Source organism: Mobula birostris, chromosome 14 (assembly GCF_030028105.1).
Source record: "Mobula birostris isolate sMobBir1 chromosome 14, sMobBir1.hap1, whole genome shotgun sequence".
Lineage (NCBI taxonomy): Eukaryota > Metazoa > Chordata > Chondrichthyes > Myliobatiformes > Myliobatidae > Mobula > Mobula birostris.
The window spans coordinates 81,754,967-81,772,996 of record NC_092383.1 but is presented as its reverse complement, the minus strand read 5'-3'; the positions used below and the strand labels follow the sequence as shown (position 1 = coordinate 81,772,996).

At 40.8% G+C, this 18,030-nt stretch overlaps 1 protein-coding gene across 2 annotated transcripts in view; it reads right to left on the bottom strand.

Moving 5' to 3' along the window:
• dstyk (dual serine/threonine and tyrosine protein kinase) overlaps positions 1 to 13,178 on the bottom strand; it is an 81,867-nt gene extending 68,689 nt beyond the window's left edge. For both annotated transcript variants that reach the window (XM_072278764.1, XM_072278766.1), the window contains exon 1: positions 12,829 to 13,178. In XM_072278764.1, coding sequence (XP_072134865.1) covers positions 12,829 to 13,075 — 247 coding nt within the window. In that variant the 5' untranslated portion in view covers positions 13,076 to 13,178. The remainder of the gene's footprint in view (positions 1 to 12,828) is intronic.
• Between the last annotated feature and the right edge of the window lie 4,852 nt (positions 13,179 to 18,030).

Here is an 18,030-nt window from a genome sequence, read left to right as displayed (position 1 = left end):
CTAGTGATTTGAAGGTCGCTAGTTCGAGCCTTGGCTGAGGCAGCTTGTGTGTCCTTGAGCAAGGCACTTAACCACACATTGCTCTGCGGCAACACCAGTGCCAAGCTGTACAGGTCCTAATGCCCTTCCCTTGGACAACATCAGAAGTGTGGAGAGGGGAGATTTGCAGCATGGGCAACTGCTGGTCTTCCATACAACCGTGCCCAGGCCTGCGCCATGGAAACTTTCCAAGGTGCAAATCCATGGTCTCATGAGACTAACGAATGCCTATAAAAACTTTGTTGCATTTTCTGTAAGTTTGGCCTTGTTCTGGTGTAAGCAAGCCCCTGTCACAATGGTAACCTGGCTGGTTTCTGTTTGGATGCTGCCATTTTGTTCACACTCACTTTCATTCCTGACTGCAACTCAATTCTTTGTCTATTATTTCCACTGATACAGGTATTTCAACTGCTCTTTACATGTGAGCTGTGCTTTAGTTAGGAGACATTTCTAAATGCTTTCTTACACAATTCCACAAACTAAACATGCTTAGTGCATCATTAAACTGATCACTGAATTTACAATGCTCAATCTCTTCAATTCAGCCACATTTGCTGAAATGGACTCCTTCATTTTGATTCTGCGTATGAAACCTAAAGTGTTCTACAATCAATGGTTTCTATTCTAAATGTTCCTGCATAACTTTCATGATGTCAGCAAAGCACATTTTTGCTGGTTTGGTTGGAGAAGTTAAATTTATAAGCAAACTGTATGCCTTTAAACCCAAGGCAAAAAGCAAAATTGGCACTCGCTTCTTATTCAAAATAATGCTCAATTAGCTCAGTATACAAGAGCTAGCTGTCTATTGAGCCATTGAACATATATCTTTCTGATGGAGCCAGCCGTTTCTGCTTTTTAATATGAGTATCACATGATATTCACTGCTTATTAACTCCAAACCTTTCCCATTTTCTATCTTTTTAAAAATAAATATGACAGTCTCTGTCCATTCCCAAAGAGACACTTCCTACACTGTTTATTTTTTCACCTGACCGTTTCTCACATTTTTAAAAAAAAAGTCTAACAGCTCACTTTGCTTCACCAGGTAGGTAGTCATCTCTGGTTCATTTAAACCTTGTTCATTGCAACTGTTTTACTCCAAATCAAAAAACCTAACTGAAAGGAAAGCAAAGCGAGCTGGAAGATAATTCGTTTATGTTTATTTACTTAAAGTGAGGCGATTACATATGACATCATGGTGTATGTCATCCACATACTATTACATATAACCTGTAATGATTTGAATATGAATACTTAAATATATCTACAATATTTCAAATATTACTGAAATTAAATACACCAGAGATGTATTGATGTTTATGATCATAAATTTCCCAGTCATTTCGGACTGTGATAAGAATTTCTTCACCCACAAAGTGGAAAATCTCCTTACCAAAGAGTGCATTGAAAGCTTATTAGCTCTCTAGTTTCAATGTACCTTCCATTAATATCAAAAATCTATTGATATGTGTTAGTGCAGGAAATTGATGCCAAGGAAAACGATCAGCCCATTAATTGCACCAATATGTTTTTAAGTTATGCAGTTCTCTTTCAACTTATTCCTTGTAGAATGATTTGAAATGCTTAATGTTTATATTGAACAAAACAAATTCAAGTTCATACTTCCCCTTGGGTCTATAAACTGCTCCAATTTAATAGAAAAGAGATTTACCTACTGATGCTGCAAATGGGCTCTCAAATCATAGGTTTGTACATATGCTCATAGGCACATGTACAAACACAAGCAGAGTTTTTAAATTACATCATACTTCAGATCCAGCAGACTATTCATATGCATAACTGTAAAGTTATTACAATAAAGAGACTGTTTCATCTCCATCCACTCAGGAAGTTCCCTCAGGAGTTAATGCTCAATGTTAAATCTTCAGAGCAGTGTCTACAGCACATTCACAGCAGTAAATGCAACCAAAGGTTAACCTGATCAGCTTTCATAGTTTAAAACAGCTTCCAAGCTCCTTAGGTTTCGAATATTACCAGCAAGATAAAGAGTTCATCTATCAAGACCATGAAAATTTTGTTAGATAATGTTTCACCCGACTCTGATTTTCTAAGCATAAACACACCTTTTCACTCACCTGCATATCTGTGACAGGTCAAAAAGTAATCCCAATTGCCAGTTAGGAAAATAATCTGAAAGGTAAACATTAATTCCTTGAAGTGCCACAAGAAACCCTTAAATTCAGATCAAAAATTCTGAGCTACTAGAAGTTTAGAAGATAACCAAGTTCAAGGCCAGGATAGAATTAAATTACTTTTTAAAGTCTTAAGACTAAATGTTACAGACTACAGACTTGGGGGGGGGGGGGGGGGAAGAGAGAGAAAAAGACAATTTAAAACCGGCATTTAAGTTAGTTGCATATTTTTCCTCAATGCTGTCTGAATTATATAAGAAATGACACTGTAAAAAATAATTAATTTTGAATTCAGAATAAAATGCACATTTTAAATTGCAGAAGTGAGTTCAAATAGGCACATTTCATCTTTTAATGCGAATGGCTGTGGTCGAATTCTCTCCTAGAGGAAACACTTCTCTATTTAGAGCAATACTGAATAACTACAAAAATCTGTATCTACTTTAAATATTTCCAAATTGAATGATGCAGAATTTTGAATGTGCAATAAATATGGAGGTGCTCACACAAGGCATTGTTTATTTCATCAAAACCACATTTTGGCTTCTGCAGGAATATCCAGTGCTAATTTGAAATTTCTTAACCAGGCCGATAATACAATTCTGCAGCATAAATTTAAGTTCAAAACTTGCATTGGTGGTAATGCTATTGTGCTCCATGATTTGCAGTCACAATCAGGCAAAGTTCCTCAATTGTCTCACATTAAATGGCCACGACCAGTTCTCATCCATTTTAGTGGTTTTCATATGTTTAACATCAAGGCAGATATAGTTTTGTTTTTGATCAAGCTATTTTCAACTCAAGTCAAAGCACATTTTGCCTTCTAAGCAATAGTTCTTGCTTTAGCATTGCAAACATACCAGCCAATAGCCAGGCAGCAACCACCCACAAAATATTAAAATAAGGACTTTTTTTTAAAAAATATGGTAGTCGATCGGCATAAAATGTTAAAAATTCATGAAGATTTATCAATTCTTCTAAAAGACAACTGCACTCCTTCAGTTGGACCTTGATTTTCCACTCTGTCCTACACAATGAAGCTGGCCATAAACAATCTGACTCAATAAGCTAAAGTGGTTCCATTGATCTAATTCTATCCTCTTACCTCAGCCAAATCTATCAAAACTGGCAGTGAATGATGACATGGACTTCTGGATAAGCCGATGAAGCTCTTTCATTTGCATGGAAAAATGCAGAACAAAACCTCCGACCCATCTTTATTGCTGTGTTTTATCGGTTAAGTTGCAATACTATACAATACACCCAAAACACGACTGTATCAAGAACTGCACACTTTACCAGGATCAGCCTGACTACAACACCAGAATCAGAATCAGGTTTAAAGTCACCGACATTTGTGTTTTTGCAGCAATCATAATGCAATACAATTTTTAAAAACTGAATTATAGCGCATGTATATGTGTGAATATATATACACACATTTTAAAAATAGTTAAATTAACTAAGTAGTGCAAAAAAATTGCGAGGTAGTGTTCATGGATTCAATGTCTGATCAGAAATCGGCTGGCAGAGGGAAGGAAGCTGTTTCGGAATCGTTGAGGCCTTCAGGCTCCTGTACCTCCTTCCTGATGGTAGCAATGAGAAGAGGGCATGCCCTGGGTGATGGGGGTCCTTAATGATGGATGCTGCCTTTTTGAGGTCACTGTTGTAGCTGTCTCTACAAGTGAAAAGTGCAATGACATGTTTCTTTTTTTAAAAAAAATAGACAAACATAATCCAATTTATTAGGGTCCACTTAATTTCAGCTTTGAAGTTAGAAGTATAGACAGAAGCAACATAATCATACCATCATTTGCCACTTCAGTCAAACCTGATCTGAATGGAACAGTACAAATTGACTAACGAACATGCAGAGGCATCACAAGTTCACATTTCTGAGTGAAAACATCTTAAGCTGGACATGTATTCCATATATCAGACACCTCCCTACCCTTAATATTTTCTTCATGGAAACAAGCCCTTTGGCCAAACATTCCTGCTCATCATAGAGACCATTTAAATTAGTCCCATATCCCTCTAATAAAGGGTTCCCAACCTGGGGGTCCATGAATCCCTTGCTTAATGATATCGGTCCGTGGCATAAAAAAGGTTGGGAACCCCTGCTCTAAAGTTAGTCCATGGCATTAAAAAAAAGATTGTGTCCCCTTGCTCTAAAGCTTCCCCAAGTAACTTAAACGTTCTTGTAGCTGCTTCAACCACTTCCTCTGGCAGCTCATTCCACATACAAACCACCCTCTGAATGAGGGTACCCATAAGGTCCCTTTTAAATAATTCCCCTCTCAATTTAATCCTATACCCTCTAGTTCTTGTTAAATTTTCCTCGGGGGGGGGTGGAAAGGGTCTGTGTGAATTCATCCTATGGCCCTCATGATTTTGTATACCTCTAAAGTCGAAGTCATAGCCTGTTGGAATACAGGAGGATCAAGGTAAGTAAATCTGGACATACATCAACCTCACAGCACTAGCCTAGTGATCCACACAAAATTTAAGTACATTGACCAGTCGATTAAAGTTTCCACGTACTTTGTAACATCTTGAAATACATTCCAATAATGCAAGTAGGTGGGTTTATTGACAGTCTTATTGGAGTCAAGATGGATGGGGAGCGGCCAAAAGCTTCAGTAGTTTGGTGAGCAAGTTCAGGAGCCTGAAACCCAAGCTACAATCATCAATAGTGGAAGAAAGAAAAAAAATCATAATCAGCAAAAATCTCAAATTGGAGTGCTGGCATCCTCAAGGTCGTAAGATGTGAGCTACAGATCTGCCAATTTAAGTGATCGAACAATACCTATCAGAAGTGATTTAGCCCATAAGAAAACAGCATCAATAATGATAATCACACACTTACTTTGTTCTTCCCAGTGTTTACTTGGAGAACATTCAGCTCATCATGAGATGACAACTTGTACACCAAACTGAGATAGCCAAGGAGTTGAAAGACAAAGGGTGACGTGACGGTGGGTACTGACAATGTACTTCACACCATGACTGCTGGTAAAATAACACACTCGTTGCAATAGTTGAATAGCAAAGGACACGAGGGTACAAAAGGATAGTTTAAGGAAGAATTTAAATAAGCAAATGGCAATAGGAAAATCATTACTGCCAGTATCCACTGATCAGGAGAAAAAAAATGCAGTTTCTCACCCCACCTTCTGCTGTTTCAAAAGATCCTATGCAACTTCATTTGAAATGACAATCATCTGCCCCCCCCCCCAACACCTGGCTATGGCAACTTTAAGAAAACAATTCCTTCGTATACTAACAATTTTAATTTTTTAAAAAAAAGTGGACAGGGAAGATGGTGACCGAAAACGGTGCCAGGGCAGGTTATCACAATATCCACACACTAGGACCTTGTCTTGCACTATATTGGATAGATAGATAGATATACTTTATTAATCCCGAGGGAAATTTGGTTTCGTTACAGCCGCACCAACCAAGAATAGAGCGTAAATATAACAATACAAAAACCCCCAACAATCAAACAACAAAATGCAAACTATGTCAGATGGAAAATAAGTCCAGGACCAGTCTATTGGCTCAGGGTGTCTGACCCTCCACGGGAGGATCTGCATGTTCGATGGCCACAGACAGGAACGACCTCCCGTGCCGCCAAGTGTTGTATCATGGTGGAATGTGGCCGAAGTCCAACAGTAAAAAGTTCAATATCCAGTCTGCAAACACATTCCTCGATCGTAATATGCCCCGGATTGCACCATCTGTTGTTAACCAGATCAGTAAGCACCCAACTCCTTTACCTTTACCGCTCTCAGTGAACTTCCAGTCAGCCGGAACGGTATTACCCACCGAACTCCTCTTCTCCAAAAGTCTCTGTTGTCTCGACCTGGTCCTCTCTCCTCAGCTTTGTAATCCCCCTCTGCATCCTCTGTGTGTTTTCCTCCGGGTTTCAGCAGGGGTGTCCACCGCTCTGCTCACTAAACCGCTGGTATTTGCTGGTCCGTGGAATACACAATGCGACCTTGCTTCTGTCCCGCGTGTCAGGATGTAACCATTTCCAGCGCTAAAGAAAACCCAAATAAAACTCTCTCTACCAGCATGTTAGAGAGGGTGCAGCTTCGACGTGTTACCGTGAGAAAAAAAATACAAAAAATAACGTAAATTAAAAAGTAAGAAGAAAGTAAGAATAGATCGGAACAGCTGTACCAGGCTGCATGCATGACCAGCACTCTTCAGACCTTTAGAATTCTTCAGAATCTTCAGTCCTCTAATGAAAACTGAAGTACATACACCTTTGCACATGAAGACATACTTGAATTCCAGCAGCTATGCCTAGAACATAGCACCAGTTCAGTGCAATTCCTTACCACCTGTTGGAAATCTGGACTGAATCCATGCCCTTTACTGAAACTCTGCACTCACAAGTCATCTTCAACTATGTGCATGGACAGGACTGGGGAAAGCAGTACAGCCCGAAAATGTGGAACTCAGGATTGCTGGGGGCATTCAACACCATGTGTTGTCAGATTGCCAGGATTTTCAACAACCCTCTATCCCATTCTGCTGCACCAAGCTCAACAGCTGGCACCACTGAAATCAAAGATAAATAACTGCACTGGGAAGACTGTGCATCCAAACAAACTGGGTAAACTGCAGCAAAAAGTAACAACGACTGCAGCTGAATGTGGCCATTTGAGTGACTGTACGTTCCCAGGAATGTGCAAACTCATGGAACTGGTGAAAGATCACGTCAGCCAGGGCACATCTATGTGCCATGCCAATAATGGGTGGCTGCCCCCTTTGCCCCAACCCATTCATCACCTTGGCAGCACATTCATCCTCAAAGAATGTGGTGGTAAGATCACAGTAGACACTGATGCTGCTTCAGTACCAAAGGGTGGCTCTCAAAGGTTCCCTGCATAGCACCTGTAACAAACCACTCCACACATTTTAAAACAACACCTTGCAGCTGTGGTTCCATTCTTACTGCCAACACTGGAAACTCAACCCGAGTTGCAAGATAACCACATACAGAAATTATTGGGCCTACAATAAAATTCTTCAACTGCAGTGTTGAAAATCCATTTCCTCCACAAATGCTGCCTCACCCCACTGAATTCCTCCTGCATAAAAAAAATCATAGTAACTAACTCATTCAAGTGACACACACAAAATACTTCAGTCCTGCCGAATGGTCTTGGCCCGGAATGTCGACTGTACTTTTTTTTCCCACAGATGCTCTCTGGCCTGCTGAGTTCTTCCAGCATCTTGTGTGTTGCTTGGACTTCCAGCATCTGCAGATTTTCTCTTGTTTGTCATTCAAGTGAAATCTTTTCCTCTTCCATTAAGTGAGCCATTTGTTTCTCTTAAGAAACAATCAAAAGTAATGAGAAAGGAATGACAGTGGAAATCAAGTATAAATAGGGCTAGTGAACTGCGGGCAGAAAACAACATACAATTTTGTGTAAAAGCACATCAAAGTCTTGGCTTTGATATGTCTTTCATGACATGATAAAGCATTAAACTATGACTCAACATGGAGTTGATTTACTTAGCCATTAATGGCTTCTCCTAATGCACTGGTAGCACTGCATTTTAACAGAGTATTCAGCCAAAAAATATTGCAGCTATCAGTCATGATTTGTCAAGATTAAGTTTCACAGAACGTACACTGCATTTAACAATTTAACTGTTGTGTCAGAAACATCAACATCACCCAGTAATCATAACCTTTGTTACTGCCATTATTGGAAAACCTATCATCAAATATTCCAGGCTGACAAGACTGAACATGCACAATGGCTGTTCAGATCATTTTTATTACTGCTGTTGAAGGACAAAATGTAATTAACCACTAGTTCATCTTCCATTTTTTTTTAGAAACACGGCTTAGAAAATGAAATGCATATATAATGCTGACTAATACAGGCAGATCACTTCTACCAATTTACGAAAAAGTACCTGGCTAACAAATATCCCAGTCAGTGTATTTTCTACTTCACAAGTTACAAATTTTCTTTGAAGTGGCAAAAATAATACTCTGACACCAAAATGTGAGATTTGGCAAGAAAAAGATTTAGTAGTGCTTCAAGGCTGCATTGAGGAATTATGCATCCTTCAGTAAATGTGAAATTTCACTACTCCCTGCTATTGATTACACGCCTTCACATACTGCAGAGAATTAGCACCAACTGAAGTATAAACTAATTAAACAGTTAAAGCAAGATTCTATGAAAGTGACAATGTGTTTGATAAATGAATCAGGAAGGATGCAACTAGCAGGGAAGCAATTCCTTTAGATTTCCAAAAAGGCATTTGAGAAGATACAACACTGAAGGGTTACATCGGCTGTGGTACAATATTTATACCAATAGAAGAATCGCTCAAGACAAATCCTATGTTTTCAATTACAATATCCATGAGTCGCTTTGACTAGTGGTTTGATCGATACTGCCTAAAAAGGACACGGTCAGAGTACAGCCAATGGGATGGTTGCAGATGGTCAGCACTGGCAAGGTGAGCTGAAGGCCTGTTTCTGAGCTGTACAACTGACTACTAAAAAGCCACTTATAAGCTTTTGAAAAACATTCACTGCATAATCTATCACTTGTATAAAATTATTTTAATCATTTAATGCTATTTTGTCTGCAGCAAATGTCAATATTAACATACAGAATGCTGGAGGAACTCAGCAGGTCAGGCAGTATCTATGGAGGGGAATGGATACTGCACATTTCGGGCTGAGACCCATAGATGCTGCCTGACCTGTTGAGTTCCTCCAACATTTTGTGCGTGTTGTTCTGGATTTCAAGCATCTGCAGAATATCTTGTTTATGAAATGTCAACATTATCCACATGAATTAGAAGCACCAATATTTTTTTTCCTATCTCAGCCAAGATACACAATCTGGATCTTGTATTCAAGATTTTGGAAAAGAGTTTATTGCCACAACCTGTCTCAGGGGACACCAGCAATATAATTCCATATCCTGTAATGTGCCCTGCATTATTTCCACAGCTTAAACTAATAATCTAACCTTCCATATTTCATCATCTTTTTTATTCTGCAACACTTGCCTCAGCTACCAGAAAATGCTTGCTTGTTCCTCCACATTTTGTAAAGAATTCCCTACATTATAGCCGTGAGCTTGTTATTTCCACCCACTCGTCTCCATTCCATCCTTTATCCCCCAAAACAAATCACACTTAACTCTGTCATCCATTGCCATGCTGTACATTACTGGGCAGACTCCTTAAGTTGAGTATTGACTGCTCACATCACCATTCAGTTCCACCTTTAGTGACTACGTCCACTGAACAGCTTGATTCTTGTTTCAGTATACATTAAGCCCTCAGCCCAACTACTAAATCAGCGCCTTTGGAAAGTTCAAGGACAAATCACCATCTTTCTTCGAATATGTACTGCACATTCAATTAACATGCTGATTTCTTGCAAGTATTGCTTATGGATCCAAGAGACTGTACTCTGATGTTCTATGCTCTTATCTCAAACCAAACATCATGGAGTTGCCTCCAACCTGATGGCATGAACATCGACTTCTCTAACTTCCGCTAAGGCCCCACCTCCCCCTCGTACCCCATCTGTTACTTATTTTTATACACACATTCTTTCTCTCACTCTCCTTTTTCTCCCTCTGAATATACCCCTTGCCCATCCTCTGGGTCCCCCGCCCCCCATCTTTCTTCCCGGACCTCCTGTCCCATGATCCTCTCGTATCCCTTTTGCCTATCACCTGTCCAGCTCTTGGCACCATCCCTCCCGTCTTCTCCTATCATTTTGGATCTCCCCTTCCCCCTCCAACTTTCAAATCCCTTACTCACTCTTCCTTCAGTTAGTCCTGACGAAGGGTCTCGGCCTGAAACATCGACTGTACCTCTTCCTGGAGATGCTGCCTGGCCTGCTGCGATCACCAGCAACTTTGATGTGTGTTGCTTGAATTTCCAGCATCTGCAGAATTCCTGTTGTTTGATCATGGAGTTGCATATTGTTTATTAACTAACATGATATTTTACCTGTGTGCACAGTGGTAAAACATCAAGCAACTACAGCAACACACACAAAATGCTGGAGGAACTCAGTAGACCCAGGCAGCATCTATGGAAAAAAAAAAGTCGATGTTTCGGGCCAAAACCCTTCAGCAGGACAACTACAGATTCCCTGACAAGCTTACAAGAGGATGGACCGTGACAATGAACAGGGAACAAAGGTGTTTTACAAATCAGACCCAAGCAAATATCATTGCCCCCCAACCCTTAGCAAAATCCTCAGAAATAGCTATTTCAAATATCTTGTTATATTCTACAAAGGAAGGCAGATAGTAAAATTCACTTTTCATCTAACCAATAATTAAGGGGGGAAAAGCATAAACGTTCAGGCAAAGCACCAATGTTATCTAAATGAAAAAAACAATTAACAGAATAGGCAACAAATCAGCACATTTTTACAGGCCTATATTCCCATAAACACTAAATTAACACATCTACAATTAAACCCCAAAATAAAAACTCTACTTTACAACAAAATACTCTGTAAATGCTGGGGTCAAAGCAACACCCACAACATGCTGGAGGAACTCAGCAGGTCAGGCAGCATCCCTGGAAACGATCAGTCAACATTTCGGGCTGGAACCCTTCGTCAGGACAGACTTTGAAGTGTTCCGGCCCGAAACGTTGACTGATCGTTTCCACGGATGCTGCCCGACCTGCTGAGTTCTTCCAGCATGTTGTGAGTGCTACTTTACAACAAGACATTGTACAACAAGCCTCTTTCATGAACAGAGTAAATATTTCAAGGGTGTTCTCCACGTATCCTTGAAAAAAACTAACACCTCCAACAGGGAATAGGTGATAAACGAGGGTACAAAATGAAGGGCACTCAATGTTTCTACAATAAGCACACAGAACAAGCTCAGCAATAGAGGAAAAAATCAACACTGCAAATATCAACTGTACTCTTTTCCTGGATGCTGCCTGGCCTGCTGAGTTCCTCCAGCATTCTGAGTGTTTTGCTCAGATTTCCAGCATCTAGACATATCCTCTTGTTTATGATCACAAATAAATACCCTACTCTGCAAAAACTGAAAAATTGGAGAGACTTGAACATAGGAGAATTGGATCAAAAGCAAATGATCCTCAACTCCCAAGGATCACCCAAGAATACAAAACCATTTAAGTTACAAAACACAAGGGCAATAATTATTCATTATTTTAATCAATATGGCTTATTTACCTTTTACGATGAAAATGTATTTGATCAACTCATCTCTACCTGCCTTTTTCCAACCTCGCCAATCAAGGTACTTCATACTTCAACAGCAGCCTCTTGGGCAACAGCTACACTGATTCATTTCAGATAAAAATGGTACTGTATTTGACTTCATTTTATTCTTGACTATATAACATAATGTACAGTTATTTATCAAGGATAAACCACTAAATTGCTCACCAGTTATCATCAGGTCAAGCTTATTAATATTTAATCTCCAACAGCTGCAAATCTCTTTCACTCCAATAGCTTTACTAAAGGTATTGGTGTCTCAATGCAAAAGGTATGTTTTGTATCCCAACAATGCTCAGTGAGAAAAGCATCTGTATCGGAAAACATTGACCTGAGAATTACGTGTGGAACGTATACAGAGGTGTGGGCTTTTCAGCAAGTGGGCCACTTTGCCGAAGCCAGTGAAGTACATAAGTGGTAAGTGGTTTTCTAATACTTGATAGCATTTTATGTTACATGCACACACACAAAAAAAAATCCTAGAAATGCAGAAGTAAATTCAACAAGCACATTCTACTTCTTGCACACTGGAGGATTTTACAGTTTTAGACTCTGTTGTGCTTGTATACTAGCCAGTAGCTGGAATTAGAATGATTTTGCACAAATAGAATTAGACAAAAGGTAGTAGAATGGGAGGGGTGGAGTTCAAATACCAGTGTAGAGACATGAAGATAACTGAACCGTTCGAAATGTGCACAATTAAAACAAAATAGCAGCAGGACAACTAAATTGCAACGTTTCTATTTTCCCCAAGAATATATACTGGGTGAAAATATAAGACTTTCAGAGGTGAACAAGAAACCGATATCGATAAATCCCTTCAGATCGAAGAATTTGTTTCAAGTCTCTTTCCATATAAATACTTCTATAATTCACTCCTGCCCAAGCATGTCTCTTACACTCGACATTCTCGTCAACTATCACAAGCAATGCAAAAACCTTTTTACTTCTGCCTGGCTTGCTTTTAAACACAGGCTCTGGACTGTGTAATGATTCAAGTAAACAAAACCAGACCTTTTAAATAATGTCACTCAAAACAATATACTGTACAGGTTCGGACAAAAGATGTTCAGCAGTTTTTCCAACTTTTCTCTGCTTGTCACGGATGAGACAAATGTATCATACAATGTAAACAAAAGAAAAATTCAATTAAAACAGAAAATGTTGGAAGCAGCTTTTTATTTTTAATCCCTCGCCAAGTTAGCTTTACATTCGGGTTTGCAGTTATGCCCACCTTTACCAGCGAATGTCAGGGGCAGGTTGTGGACCCCAGTCCCAAGACCTCTCCACCTCCAAAACCTTACAAAACCTTTCCTTACCAGGGGAAGTTCCACAATCCCTGACGGGGTACCTCACCTTCCAAAGAGCCGATGCCATTGACGGCTTCGGCGTGCGCGGTGCTCGGTTCTGCCGGCTGTTCGAGCTGGGGCCCGGGGCTGCTGCATTGCGGCTGCCGTAGCTCTTTAAAGTACTTCTTAGTCTCCCGCAGGTTCTGCCTGAGGTACGAGCAGTGCTTATTACAGCTGCCCATCATCCGGAGCAGGTCTCTGGCCGTTGGGGTTAGGCAGCGCCCGCTGCTGCTACTGCCGCCCGCAGCCTCCATTTCCCCGCGCTGGGGACGGCAGTGGCTGGGCCCGGCTGCAGCGATTCTCGCCTCGACTCGGCGCCACCCCTCGGCCTCCCTCGCTCGGGTAACACCCGCCTGCCGCTCCCTGGGTAACCGAGGCCTCATGGGTAGTACTAACAACGCACTGGCCGCTGGGAATTGGAGTCCGCCAGGCTTCATTTGACAAAGCTACAGTATTATCTGATAGCGAATGTGTAACCACAATCACTCCTGGGAAATAAACCGACGTCTCCTGGGTAATGTAGTCCATATGGCTTATTCTAATTAGAATTAGTTTATCATGTCACATGTACAAAGATATAGTGAAAAGCTTGTCTTGCATACTGTTCATACAGATAAAATTATGACACAATGCATTGAAGTTGTACAAGGTGCAACAATACCACAATGCAGAATAAAGTGACATGTACAGAGAAAGTGTAGAGCAAGTAGACAATAAGGTGCAAAATGATAAGATATACAAAATTATGAGGGGTAAATGCAAGCAGGCTTTTTTTTCCACTGATGTTGGGGAGAGTAGAACTAGAGGTCATAGATTAAGGGTGAAGATTAAGGTGCACAGCTGAGGGGAAGCTTCTTCACTCAAAGGGTGGCACAAATGTGGAATAAGCTGACAGGAGAAGAGGTGGATACAGGTTTGATTGTAACATTTAAGAGATATTTGGAGAGATACATGGATGGGAGGGACATAGAGGAATATGGTCCAGCTGTGGGTTGATGGGACTGGGCAGCATAACAGTTTGGCTGAAGTGCTGAGGTGCTCTTTGACTCTATAATTTAGTATATTGTCAAAATGTTTCAGTATCTTATGTTTAAAAAGAGATCAGTGCTGTGTGTAGTACTCCAGTTGCTGTTTGGCAAATGCCCTCCATTGCTGAGGTGTAACTTCTCTACTTTTGCATGGAGTTCCTCCAGCAATGAACAAAATCATTGTGAATTTTCTGAATTTCCGCAAAATGTACTATTAGATACGTTTTCTTGAGCAACTTAGTCTCGCTTCCTGATTTTTTTTTCAATGTCTTCACCGTGCTTTTGTTTCTCCACACTCATCTAAATCACTTTCCTTTCCTTTGCTCACACCTTACTTTCATCCCACCACCCCTTCCCCACACCCAGGCTGCTCCTTAGTTTACTTCTATCTATGCGCCAGTTAAAATTTGCCTCTTGTTATGTGGCCTACAACCCTAAGTCTGGTTCGGAGTACTTTAGCCACAGAATGAGAGTTCTAAGTAGAATTTATTGCGGCCACAGGCAGATCCGTTGCCATATCATGCCGGGATGCATCCGGATAGGATGCTTTCTGAGGTGCCTCGATAAAAATTTGTAAGGATCAATGGGGACGTACCAGTTTTCTTCCCCCCCCCCCGAGGAGGTAGAAGCATTGGTGAGCTTCTTAAACCAGAATTGGAGTCAAATTTATTATCACATAACAGGAAGTGATATTTGTTGTCTTGCGGCAGCACACTCCCATGCAAAGGCTATAAATAACAACAAATAAATAGTGCAATAGGTAGTGTTCACGAACTGACAGTGGAAGGGAAGAAGCTGTTTCTGAATCACTAAGTACAGTTCTCCTTTGCTTCATCAGTGCAGTTAAAAATAGTCCAACTACTTTTCCCTGTCTTGTGCAGCCCTGGCTTTGTGGATATGGCAATCTCAAGTAATGCAATGGACCCCCTACTTCTCAGCCTGCTCTTTCCTGCATCCTGGACTTCCTAGAAAATATCAGAGTCAAAGGAGATTTTATTGTCATTGGCACAAGTACAATGAAATTCTTTCTTGCAGCAACGTCGCAAGCACATAGCATCAATTAAGCAGCATTCTCAAGAAAGACATCAATTAAACCTATTGGGTCTGCTCCTCCATTCAGTATTGTCCTATTTATTACCCTTCTCAACCCTGTTCTCCTGCCTACTCCCGGTTACCTTTGGCACACTTACTAATCAAGAACCGATCAACCTCCACTTGAAGTATACCCAATAACTTGGCCTCCGCAGCAACTTGAAACAATGTATTCTACAAATTCACCACCATCTGACCGAAGAAATCCCTCCTCATTTCTGTTCGAATGGCAAGTCGTTGCATTCTAGGCGGTGCCCAAGTCCAAGACTCCCAGCCATTGGATGCATTCTCTCCTCATCCACTCTAACTAGATCTTTCAATATATTCAATCTTTCCAAGAAGGAACACAATTAGAATTAAAAAAAAACATCAATCTTAATGCAAAGTGTTGCTCAACTGTAGTGATTGGAGTCGTGCTGATTGGTTCAAGAACTAAATGGTTAAAGATAAGTTGCTGCTCTCGAACCTGGTGGTGTGGGACATCAGGTATCTGCACCTCCTGTCTGATGGTGTAACCCGGATGAAGAAGATCTTTGATGATAGATGTTGCTTCTTTGAGGCAACTATCAATGATAGGGAAGAATATACCTTGTTTAATGATTTTTTTGAGTTTCTTTCTGCACCTTGTGGCGCATCTGGTGGCAACTTTGCTGCTTCTTTAGCATTTGTCTGTTTTATATGAGGCTGAGTTGCTAGCTCAACGCTCAACCCCAGCACGGATGGAAACCGTGCAAGGAGCCGGCTGGATTCGAACCCGGGACCACTCACCCTGCAGTCCGGTGCAGATGCCACTACACCACCACCAACTGCTGTTTATTGAAGGAAGTGATGAAGAACACGCAATTCTTCATTGCTTCCGAAGTGCAATAGTATTGTCCATCCACTTTCCACTGTCCAATGAAACCTTGCACCCCTCTCAGATATAGTGCCCAGTCCGTTGATTCCCAAGGAGTGCAGTGGATACCCTACTTCCTCGTGCTGTTGGCACTTTCCTACATCCCAGATTCCAGGGTTTTCTGGTTAACATGGTGCAGAGCCCCTCTCTTCACCCCAACTTCCATCCTCCATTTCTTGCTGCACTCCTTTTCATTAACCACCTTCCAGGACATGCATTTATATGATTTATCAACATAGAATGGCACACTCCTCATTAATCTATCAACCAGATGGCTTTTTCAGTACCTTATCACCATGACAATCCTTGCCCCACCTTAAAAAATGCATTCTATTTCTTCTTTACCTCCCACCCTCTCTGCAGCATAAAACTAACTTACTTGTCTCTCTTTTCTGATCCTAATGAAATGTCTTTGGTCTGAAGCAGGATTTTCTGCTTTTCTTTCCAATTTCCAGTATCTGCTGTTTACTGATTTTTCACTCAGTCCGTTGTTCTGCCCTTATGCAAGTATACCGCAAATATTTATCCATCTTTTTTTAATGCTCTCGACTCTCTCCAGTCCTAAAAGTAATATGGCCCAACCATATTAACAGAGGAGATCAGAAATCAAGTGCCTGCCTTTTACTTGTCTGCAGTTTTGAAGTTCTCCATTTGATAGATTTATACTTGTTAAGATTACTTCAGTACTTATCCCATCCCGAGTTTTAATTAGCTTCATTCTTATGTTACCATCCATGGCTTGGAAGACAGCAGGTGACCAAGATTGTACGATTGCATTAAATATACTTTGAATACCCCTGAAACTGACAAATGGCCAAATCCTCTGCTTGAAATTATTATTTTCAACACTCTTTTAATTGGTATACGGTCTTCAATACAACAATGAAAACAAGTCCTATCGCCAACACAAAAGCAGCAGCTCTTAATCAGGTTTGCCTCAAGTTTCCCCCCTATTTTCCATTTGTTATTATTTTACATTTTTAACATTTACCCTTTGTTTTCATTTGAGAGCAAATTTTGGGAATACAAATTTAGAAATAGTAACTGAAGTAGTTCACTTGACTCCTTTGGCCTGCTCTGTCACTTGATCTGATCACTGTTACCATAACTCTATATTCCCATTTAGCCCCAGTAACCTTTCACTCCCTTGCTAATCAAGATCCATCTACTCCTGCTGAATATATTCAAAGGCACTGCTTCTACTGCCCTTCTGGAAAGAGAGTTCCAATAATCATGACCCTTTGACAGAAAAAAGACATAGCCTTGTCTCCAACTTAATTCTCACTCTTCTTTATTCTCTGACATTCCATCATCCCAAACACTACACTCAGTGGCCAATTTATTGGGTATCTCCTGTACCGAGTTACGTAGCCACTAAGTATGTGTCCATGGACTTGTGTTGCTGTAGCCCATTTACTTCAAGATTCAATGTTTTGTGCATTTGGAGATGCTCTTCTGCACGACACTGTTGTAGCACGCGGTTACTTGAGTTACTGCTGCATTTATTTCAGCTTAAACCAGTCTGGCCATTCTCGTCTGAACTCTCCCATTGACAAGACTTTTTTGTCCACAGAATTGCCACTCACTGGATACCTTCTCATTTTTCACACCATTCTCTAAAGCTCACCCAGTCTTATCCAGAATTGCTTCCCTCCATTTTACCTATATATGTACTCCATCTCCACCGTTCCACCACTGCTAGCTGGCCTTCTGTTATCTTGATATCAACACCAAACCTCCTCGTTCAATCTTTTCTTCCACTGCCCCCTCTGAAATCATCTCTGACTTTCTTTAACCCAGCTTCAAACCACCTATTCATAGAAACATAGGAACATAGAAAACCTACAGCACAATACAGGCCCTTTGGCCCACAAAGTTGTGCCGAACATGTCCCTACTTTAGAAATTACTAGGCTTACCCATAGCCCTCTATTTTTCTAAGCTCCACGTAACTAGACCTTATTGTATCTGCCTCCACCACAGTCGCCTGCACTCACCACTCTCTGCGTAAAAACACCCCTGACATCTCCTCTGTACCTACTCCCCAGCACCTTAAATCTATGCCCTCTTGTGGCATCCATTTCAGCCCTGGGAAAATGCCTCTGACTATCCACACAACCAATGCCTCTCATCATCTTCTACACCTCTATCAGGTCACCTCTCATCCTCCGTCACTCCGAGGAGAAAAGGCCAAG